Source organism: Trachypithecus francoisi, unplaced genomic scaffold, assembly GCF_009764315.1.
Source record: "Trachypithecus francoisi isolate TF-2019V2 unplaced genomic scaffold, Tfra_2.0 Lachesis_group10, whole genome shotgun sequence".
Classification (NCBI taxonomy): Eukaryota; Metazoa; Chordata; class Mammalia; order Primates; family Cercopithecidae; genus Trachypithecus; species Trachypithecus francoisi.
In genome coordinates, this window is record NW_022681455.1 from 20,447,749 (window position 1) to 20,458,640 (window position 10,892).

Consider the following 10,892-nt stretch of genomic DNA (forward strand, 5'->3'; position numbering starts at 1 on the left):
ATCGTACCACTGCACTCCAGCCTGGGTGACAGAGCTAGACTCCGTCTCCAAAAAAAAAAAAAAGAAAGAAAGAAAGAAACTTTGTAGTCATGGGCCCAGGTGAAATAATCAAACTCACTCCTGGTATCACCATCAGTCTGGAGTACCACGTCTTTAAAGCTGGTCTTCATTCATTCAGACTTTTAAGTGGTGACACAAGTTTACATTAATAATCCTAAACATTCGCTGTTTTAACCTCAAAATTATTTCCTGGATTCTTATCTCCTGGTCTATTTTCCCCTTGCCTCTTTTGCTGCTGATGCTAAATGGGGGCGGGGGGGGGGCGGGAAACACCTCAGAGAGTCCTAGTGTAACACTGAATTCATACTTCATGCACGCACACACACACAGTTTGGGGGCACCATCAGGTAAAATACCCCAAAAATGCTTTGGTGGTGGGCAGAATTTCCAACCACCAAATTGGAAGTTCCTTAAAGCCTGGAAAAACTTTCCATTTCAGCTTTCACATCTCCTAGGACATAACTGTGCACTACACAAATTACTAATGTCAACATTATCATCTGTTTTGGCAACTGAGTCAATCTTGCAAACCTTTAGTTTAAAGGCACATCAAGTTACACTCCACAACCAAAACAAAGTGGGGAGGACAGGAGTAGATGATTCCTTGATTCCCCCAAAACGGGAAAGAAAAGTGCTTGCCTGATTTATCCTAAGTGAAGGTTTTTATTGGAGTAGTCCTACTAACTACCGTAGCTCTGTACTTGCTCACTGGACAGGGGCCCATGATTTAGAAATAAAGTTTTCAACAAGCTTATCTTTGAAGCACCTATAGAGGCCCACAAGTCATCATCCCATTCCCTGTATTCTGCATCTGAATTACTATGCTCTATCTGTCTCTAATTAAGGGAGATAATTTTACATTACACATCTTTAGAAGGATGTCAGACTAATCAAAGTCCCTGGAAACAAAAACCATCGACTTTTCCTGAGTGTAGTTCTAACCACACACAGGCTTTCCTATTTAAGGATGCCACAAAGTTAACAGAAACAGATAAATGCAAGAATCAGATGAAAAAGAATGAATAAAGAGTTCTCCACACATGAAGCAGAATGCTTACCAGGTATTTCCATTTTTGCTGATAATAAACTACTTGACACAGGATCCAGAGGCTAAAGACATTCACAGGAGTGCAATCAATCAGGAATTAGGATGTAAAGATATTAGGAAAATGATTCAGTGTCCTTAAGAGGCATACAAAAAAACTATTTGAGTAACTTGAGATATTTATTTTATAATTTTGAGCGTATCCCAGACCAATCAAAAGTCACTCTCTAATGGGACAGGAGCAAACACGTATCAAGGCCTGCACTCTTATCCTCGGGTTACCCCCCAGATCTGGCTCCACCTTTATCCTGCCTGTCCTGTGCCATAGGAGGAGCCCCTGCAGGCTGAGGCCAGTAACTTTTGGGGGTCACTGTGAAGAGATGGAAGGGCTACAAGGTAGGAAGAAGGGCTGAGGTTCTCTCTTATTCTTCACAACCTCCAAGCTGGTCCTGCTCTCACAAATGGCAGTGAAGTTCCTCCACTTTCCCCTCCAGCTGCCCCCTACTTCTGATCTCAGCACCTCAACATCCTTTGTTGATTCCCTTAACCTCGCCCATGCCCCTCTAAGTAACTCATTAAAGTTCGTTCATTTCAGCCAATGGGGTTGGTTCCTGTTTCCTGCAAGGACCCTGTCTGATACAAGAACCTTCCTAATGTAAGGCATTTTACATCATATAAAATTTCTCAACCTCAAAATGTAGGTCTTATTGTCATCTCCCATTTTACACAAGGATGCTGAGGCTCCAAGAGGGTAGAGTACCAGCTGGCAGTCATGAAGGGAAGTTTGCTGGCAGAGCTGGAATTGCACCTAGGTCAGTCTGACATCTAAGCCCTTAAAAAGCCTTAAAAATGGGAAAGGGAAAAACACACAAAGCTTCCAAACTCGCAAGTCACAATGTAGCCTCCTTGGGCCTAAACTAAGCTACCTGGGGCACTGCGTTTGAAGTGCTTCTTCCACCAAGGGTCATCCAGACTCGCTCCTGCTGGAGGGTGGTCAGACTGACCTAAGAGCCAAGAGATCCCAGGTGCTCCTGGCCATGGCAAACATTTCTCCTTCGGTTTATCCCAGAAGTCCCTCCCTCGCTCCCAGTCTTAAACATCCATAAGGCTCTTTTGTTCCTTTTTATGAATTAAAACCAGAATTACCTTTATAGGAAAGTAGGCGATGCAATTGAAAGACATTAAAAACATTATTCTAGCACCTCCCAGCCGTAACTTGCCATGGTCCTTTAGCCATACAAAAAGCCTTCCTGGAGTCTTTCTAGCTATGTAGAAGAGCTTAGAAGAGAAAATGCAATTAAAATACCCTCTGATATGGAGTGGAGAGGTAAGTACAAAACAAACTCCCCTTAAGGAAATTCAGCTATGAGTTTTATTTAATTTCAGAACTAAAGAATTTGCTATTATGTCTGCCTCTGCCTGGGTCCCTGGGGCTATCTCATCCTCACCAGAAACTAAAGAATAATTTACAAAAGCACAAATGCTTTGGCACCTGAAACCCTTCCCAAGTTCCTGATTTTCTCGATTTTGCGACTGATGAGAACACAATGGTCGCATCAGGTGGAGTTCTCAGTGAGGTCCTCAGAGTGAGCCAGGTATGAGGGTGGCTCAGTGAACAGGACCCGAATAAGGCAAATGTCCAGGTTTCACTTTCTCATTGCTGAAGGGGTGTGCGGAAAGGGCAGCAGGTGTGCTCTTGTTAAAAGGAAAGGAAAAGGAGCACTGGTGAGAGGAAGGGGAAGAAAATCGGGCAAAAAGCATGAAACAAAACAGGAGCGCAGTGGGTCCTCCCCCCGCATGCTCTGCCCATTTCCATTTAAATCAACATTTACTGATTGGGTCACTACTAAGCATCCCGCAGATCTAGCCTGCAGCACCTGAAGAGACAAGGAAATGCGTAAGACTAGGCTTCATCTTCAGGAAGGCTTCTTGCCAGGAATCACTGTTGTTGCCATTTTTAATTTTAATGGTTGTAGATAATTCCTGGACAGTTCAAATAACTCTGCTGGGGCCCCTCTCGTCCCACTAACCTGTCCTACTCGGAAGCTGCAGCCCCAGGCATATGAGCCAACCGAACCCTGGGAAAACCGAAGTGTCCTTGTGTGTCCCGCATCACACATGGTACAAAGTAACTGTCACCCCTGAACAAGCCTCGCCGCAGAAGTCTAAAACCCAGGTCTTGCATTCAAAATCTATAGACTACAGTCTACAGATTAATCGCCCTTATTTTTTAAGTAGGGTCATCTAAGTTAAAAATAACAACGACTTGAGGACACTGATGAACGAAACTCTGGTTTCATTTATCAGACTACTTCAGAACTTGAACTTGATTAAAGGAAATGAGGCAATCCCAAACTTAAAGAAAAAAATCTTAAAAAAAGAAAGAAAAAGTTCAGTCAGTCGAACTTGCCGCGCAGGCTGTACCAATATTTTTCACACAAGGAGAAAAACACTAACACCAACTCAAGAAGGAAAAAAAAAAAAAAAAGCCAACTGTCTAGTGTGTGGCTGTAAAATACGCCATGGAGGCGGAGGGACGGTGGATAACACTTTCGCCCGCCCCACGTCCGCGATCGCTGGGGAGCTGGGGTCGCTGCGCTCGCGGCCCACAGTTACCTGGTCCAGCGGGATGCCCAGGAGCTCGCTGAGCGGGTGTAGGCAGGTGGAGCCCGTGGTGCGGTAGGAGAGGCTGGACGGCTGCGGCTCTGCTGCCATCCTGCATCTTCGGGAGGTGGCTGCCCCGGTCCCAGCCCGCAACACCCTCTGCTCGGCGTCCTCCCACCCGGGTGCTCGTGGGTGGTTGCCCCGAGGGGCGCACGTCTGCCTGGTTCGCGGGGGAGCGAACGGGAGGCCGGGGGACACGAACCGGCGCAAACTCTCTGGGCGCAAACTTGGCGTTGGCGCTGGCGCTGCAGCCGCGGGCGCCGTAGGAGGGCCGGGCCCAATGCGCCCCGCTTCCCGCTCCCTTCCTCTCCGCGCCCATTGGCCCGGCCGCTCGGGACGGCCCCGAGAGGAGGGAAGGAGGGAGGAAAAGTGGGGACTCCGAGCCCGGCCCCCGAGCGCCACCCGGCCCGCCCAGCCCGGCCTGCACCGAGGCGGACCAGGAGAGGGAAAGCGACGCCAGCGGGCGCCGCCGCCTGGCCCTGCAGCTGGAGGCGGGACGCGCCTTTCCTCCTACTGGGCTGACCGTCCTATCCCCCGGCCAGACGCAAAGACCTCACCCAGCGGGCGCCTTCCACTACAGAGCACCACCCACCCCGCCCCACCCTGTTTTGGTTTCGTCGCCGCCGCAGTCGAAGCGGCTGAATGGCTGCGTTTCCCTTTCAAGCCCCAAAGGGTTCCTCTGCCAGTGGCTGGAAGCTCGAGAGACCCTGCGCTGCTAGAGAATGCCGCAGCCACCAGACTCCCTACTTCCTTTACCCTCCTCTGCGCTAGGCATAGTTTCCTACACCCTAATCTGACATGCTCGGTGTCACACAAGCAAATACAGGAGACTGCTAGCTTCGGGTCACTTCCGTCTCTGTGGAGTGAGAATTATTTCACCTCTATAAGAAACGGTGTTTACTGTTATACTATGTGCATTCTGATAAGTCGTTTGCATGCCACAGGTCCTCAAAAAAGGTGCCTTGCTCCTTAACTTCTCTGCCCCCAGACACCCATGCATCACTGTTACTTGGAAAACTTTTCCAAGTTATTGCTAGGTTCTGAGAAACATAAAAATCTTGAAGATTCTTTACAGGAATCGCTAGCTGATGAAAAGGGGTTTCAGGAAGGCTATATTCCAGGCTGCCGGGTAGAAAACGAAAGAAAGTGAGCTCACGTGGCCCCCAGCCTCCGCCGGGTAAACCCCTGGAGCATTCGCTCGGACAAGCAATGACTTTCGGGGCAGACTTGATCAATGTGGCCTCTGGCTTCAAATTAAACCGAAGGCCTTTCAGGCACTGACAACCACTTTCTCTCCAAGACTCAGGCCTCTTGCCTTCTTCGGGAGTTTTATAACCTCCAAGACTCAGGCCTCACTCTTGCCTTCTCCAGTTTTATCACCATTAAACTGCACTGAGCATTAAATTGCCAGGCCAAAGTTTCTCAAAGTATGTCCCCTGTGGAGGAGGCAAAAAAAAAAAAAAAAAAAAAAAAAAAAAATCTGTACCACCACTCCCACAACCTAACCAAATGGAGATGTCACCACCAGATGACAATCTCTACCACTCACAAGCAAACCCACACCACAGACAGAAAGACAGACACACGCACACACGCACACAGGCATATACTTGAGGATCACTAGGCTAGATAGGTCCATTTAATATCATATAGTCCTGGAAAATGACCAGCATTGGAGCAACATTGATCTTTTCTGGAGCTAGATGACAGCTGAAGTGAGATATATGAGAGCAGATGGGGCTTTGTTTTAACAGAAAAAAAAATTAACACTCAGATATGAGTTGCTGAAAAACAGAAGTAGGTCACTTTGGGAAGTATTTCTGGAGCAAGTGCCTCAAACCCTTTATAATTTTCACAAAGCTATGTCTTTCAGACTTCAAAGAATAGTCCTCGTATAGGCTATATATATGTGTGTGTGTGTGTGCGTGTGTGTGTGTATATATAGTTATATATAAATAGTTTAATGTATATATTTATAAATAAATGTATACATAAATATTTAATTTATATATAAATATTTTAATTTACATATATACATATATTAGCCTTCCACAGGTTTTTTTTCTCCTCAACAAACACAGTTCATAACCTAGTCTAAATTTTTCTTTTAAAAATGGCCAGGTGCAGTGGCTCAGGCCTGTAATCCCAACACTTTGGGAGGCCAAGGCGGGCAGGTCACCTGAGGTCAGGAGTTCAAGACCAGCCTGGACAACATGGTGAAACCCCATCTCTACTAAAAACAAAAATTAGCCAGGTGTGGTGGCAGACATCTATAATCCCAACTACTTGGGAGGCTGAGGCAGGAGAATCGCCTGAACCCAGGGGATGGAGGTTGCAGTGAGCTGAGATTACGCCACTGCACTCCAGTCTGGGTGACAGAGCAAGACTCCATCGAAAAGAAAATAAAAATAAAAATGTAGTAACTATGGTTAGAGCTTACAAACAAACTGGCACAGAACTTAATAGTTCTGTTCTATTGATACTGTAGTACAATTAATGCTAAAAAAAAAAAAACTACTGTTGGATAACCCAGAACCAAGACAGTAGCTCAGCTACACTACAGATGAATGAAACAGACTTTGAAGAAGTTGTTTACATGATTCTCAGATGTATAACAGCAGCACCGTGGACACATTGCTCTCTTTTCCTTCATCAGTATCTCTATTGCCATCCTCTGTCAATTGAAGGTTCATAATAATTATTACATGTTAGATATCACTTTACAAAAGCTGTTTCATTTACCAGTGCTAATAATCCTGTGGTAGTTACAGTAATCTATTTTATAGATGTGAAACCTGGGGTTAAGGGAGCTTAAGTAACTTGGTTGTATTTAGGGAGGTTAAGGGAAATGTGTCTGTCTGATTCCAGAGGCTGGGCTCTTTATTCATTATGCATTGCCTCCTCTAAAACATAGCATTTTTCTCTTTATCAAGAGGCCGGCCCACACACCTGATACAGCCTTGTCATTTTTGTAGACAAGGCATTACATTTACTGTTCAAAATGAGATGCTAGGGGTGATGCCACAGACACGCTGTCTCTCTGTCTCTCCTGTTTTCTATTTGCAGTAGAGTGAGGCCTGATATCAAGGTCAGTTTTATAAATCTTCCTTATGGAGCCATACTCAGAATGTGACATTATCCAGGAGATCCACTGCACATCCTGAAGACTGGTCAAAAATTAAAGCCAGGCACAAAAAGACCTGAAAAAGATTCTAGCATATTGGGAAGGCTGCATGTTACCATGCACTAATAAAAACTCTTCAAATTGCCGTAGAGTCACGAGGCTTTGGCAGAGTGCCTAAGGAGTTCCTAAAGAAGTGAAGTATTTTGATTTTAAGTAGATAAACTCCATGCCACTCTATCATGGATATTCAGAGGCACTTTCCATACTTCCTACTTCACATACTAAATCAAATCAAACAATAAAACTGATAATCAAAGAACAAAACTGAATTAAATATATCCTCAAAGTTTACAAAAGTATAATCTCTCAAAGTGATAAAACTCTACTGATACCTTCAGTCTATATTCAATCAAAAACAATCACCAATAAAACTAAATTTAAGCCATCTGAAATGATATAACCCATGTAAAAAGAGAATTACCATTTTAATAATACTGCTTATTAATGTAATGATACTATATATTCACAGAGCATACTCACTTGTCCCCTTTGATCCTCCCAACAACTCTATGAAGTTGGAAGGGCAGGTGTTATTTTCATTTACATTATTATGTCATCTCAATTTTCATTCAAATGAATACTGTTTCTAATAAATTGCAGCTAGCTTATCCATCTAGTAAACAGCAAGTGTAGGGTTCAAACTTGGGTATTCTACTGTTCTTTTTAACTATACAGAAATCTTTTTATTATACTTTTTATTATGCTAAGAGTATAATACTATTTTCCTTCAGGAAAATAGCAGAAATTGTTGCCTACATAGGACATTAAACCCCAGGCTTAACATTTGAGAGCTGATGTGAAAGAATGGTCAAAATTGACCCATGGTAGGTATCACCATTGTTTTTTAAGTAGTTTCTTTAAGCATCATCCACAAAACTTCAGGTAATTTATGTTTTTCAGTCAATGATCCATTTCTTCATGTTTTAGCTCAACTGATATGTGTTTGCTTGGAACCTGTATTGCAACCTGCCTACTTAACATATTTTCCAAGTGGGGATCACAGTTAAACATTGTACGTGTTCAGAAAATGAAGAAACTGATATAACTGAACATCTACCAGATTTAGCTATGTTACAGCATTTTTTGCTTAAGAATACTGTATTAAACCAGGAATTACAGGTGCAGTACAGGAATTACAATGCTGCAATTCTGATACTTTGGGAGGCCAAAGCAGGAAGGTGTCTTGAGGACAGGAGGCCAAGAACTCAGCCTTTAGAGTAAAACAACTGGGTATGAAAACCCAGTGCGGCCTTTTACTAGTTTGGGGACTTTGAGCAAATCGATGAACTTCACGAAGCCCCAGCTTCCACCTCTGTAACCTCCTCTGTAAAGTAGGAATAAGAATAATGATCCCTTGCAGCAGGTCTAAGAACTGAAGGAGAGATTTTGTTCAAAAAACATAAAAGAACTGAAGCTTACCCTTTATACGCTAACGTTTTATTTTTGCCTTAGTTTTAGGGGAGGGAGATCTTTCTAAAATGCATTGCACATGACCCTGAATACTAAAACAGAGTTAGTGATCTTACCTTAATCCTTACAGATGACTCAGGCATTATTGCGAACAAGAACCCATCCTGCAATACAGCAATGTCTTGAAGTCCACTGACACATCAAGAGTTTGTCTTTGCGGCAGGACGCGGTGCCTCACACCTGTAATCCTAACACATTGGGAGACTGAGGGGGGCGGATTGCCTGAGATCAGGAGTTTGAGACTAGCCTGATCAACATGGAGAAACCCCCGTCTCTACTAAAAATACAAAAATTAGCCGGGCATGGTGGCGCATGCCTGTAATCCCAGCTACTCGGGTGGCTGAGGCGGGAGAATCGCTGGAACTCGGGAGGCGGAGGTTGTGGTGAGCCGAGACCGCGCTATTGCACTCTAGCCTGGACAAAAAGAATGAAACTCTGTCCCCCCCCCCCCAAAAAAAAGAGTTTGTCCTTGCACTAAACTGTGCCCAGAGAGGTACACTTTCTCGACTACTGTGTCTGCTTTCCAGTTTTTCCATCTCCCCTTCTGCTCTCATATTTCACTTGTTCCTACCTTGCCTGCTACTTTGGTTGTCCTGTGATTTGGGGAGCTCTACAAATCGCCGTAGTCACTCGGCGTTGGCAGAGTGCCTAAGGAGTTCCTAAAGAAGTGAAGTATTTTTATTTTAAGCAGAAACTCTCCACGCCATTCTACCCTCCATGCCATTGTTTGAGAGGCACTTTCCATACTTCCTACTTCTTTGACTGTGTTCCACATAGTTACTGTTGCCAAAGAAGTGTCCTATGAATAACAAAGCATGATTGAAGATAATGTTTGAGTACCTAAAGACAGACAAAAACCTGTGCTACCCAGATTCCATGGTTGGCTGCAGTAAGAAAAAAGAGCAAGCTGGGGCTTTGCCTAACGCCCTGGAACCACTGGGTATTCTGAGATGCTTGGCCCCACCCTCCCCGTCCTCTACCCTAGCTCCACCTTGGGTGTTGTTGCTGAGGCCACTGCCACCTTAGGCTTCAGGGAGCTGCACAGTGTTAACCCCTCAACCCAAGACTTTATATTTGCCTTGGAGACCAATTGGAATCTCCCTTAACTCTTGTATTTTTCCTTTACTCTTCACTCTGTTCTGTGGCCCGCTTCCCAGGGCCCATGATAGTACCAAGCACAACAATGTTTTGGAATGAATGGGTGGATAGTTTCCTGGCAATCAATGCAGCCAGCTGAACTCATGACTGTCTCTTCTCTTCTCACTTAAGTCCTCATGACCCAGCTTGTTGTTATGAGTCCGTGTGGGCTTCCGTCAGCACATTAGACTGGCCAGCCCTAAATGCTGAGTGTACAGTGAAATGTTATTTATAGCACTAAAGTAGGTATTTGCCCCTATTCATTAGGCTCTCTTCTTATACTCCTAATGTATAATTGCTGCAACTTTCATTTCATTTCTAAACACTTTTCCATCAGGACTGGTTGATCTCCTTGAGTATCCTGTAAAGTAAGTTTTGATATTCACAGAGATCACAAAAAAATCTACCAATAAGTACTCATGTCAGTTTCAAAGAAGGGGCCATCAAAATTAGCTGACCACAGGATTTGTTTTGTGTACATCCTTTAGAAGAAAGCTTCCCCAGGTTACTGTTCGGGAAACAGTGCTTTTGCTTATGAAAATGGACTTGACGGTCAGCAAATATTTATTAAAAACTATTTTTTATAAACACTGTTCTAGGTGCTTGGGATACACATCAATTAATAAACGAAATTGTTCCCTTCACAGACCCTACACTCTGCCAGGGAAAGACATGAACACAAACATTTAAAATAAAATTATGATGTTAGATGATGATAAGTGCGTAGAAAAACAGAAGAGCACAGCAGAGTAAATGCTGCAGCCCATATGCTGTAGTATTTAATAGGGTGGTCAGGGTTGGCCTCATTGAGAAGGCTACATTTAATCAAAGACTGGAAGGAGGTAAAGGAGTTAACCAAATAGATTTCTAGGTAAAGAACATTCCAGAAAGAGGAACCATCTACAGCAAAGGCCCTAAAACAGGAGCAGGCCATCTGGCCAATGAGGCTGGAGCAGAGTCACTGAGGAGACAGAGAAAGAAATTAACCCAAAAGGTATGGGGAGGCAGCCCATGGGAGATTGGGGGCAATTGCAAATGCCTTGAGCTGTTCCTCTGATTGCTATGGGGAGTTATTGCTGGGATATGAGCTGAGGATTATATATTATATCTGGTTTATATATATATTTTAAATCACTGTGGCCACATGTTGAGAACAGATAATAAGGAGGACAAAGAGTGAAGCAAGGAAACCAATTAAGAGGCTATTTCAGGACTCTAGACAAGAAACTGGAGTGGGAGGAGTGGGGATGGTAACAAGAAAGAAGGTGAGAAGTGATTAGCTTCTGGCTACAAATCTTGGATGATAATGTGTCTTGATTCATTTGGGCTGCT

General features: G+C 44.1%; 1 protein-coding gene across 1 annotated transcript in view; it reads right to left on the reverse strand.

The window, feature by feature from the left end:
• The window catches only part of MBOAT1 (membrane bound O-acyltransferase domain containing 1), a 108,485-nt gene extending 104,268 nt beyond the window's left edge, over positions 1–4,217 (reverse strand). The window contains exon 1 of the mRNA XM_033216351.1: positions 3,722–4,217. Within this exon, the coding sequence (XP_033072242.1) occupies positions 3,722–3,820 (99 nt within the window). The 5' untranslated portion in view covers positions 3,821–4,217. The remainder of the gene's footprint in view (positions 1–3,721) is intronic.
• Between the last annotated feature and the right edge of the window lie 6,675 nt (positions 4,218–10,892).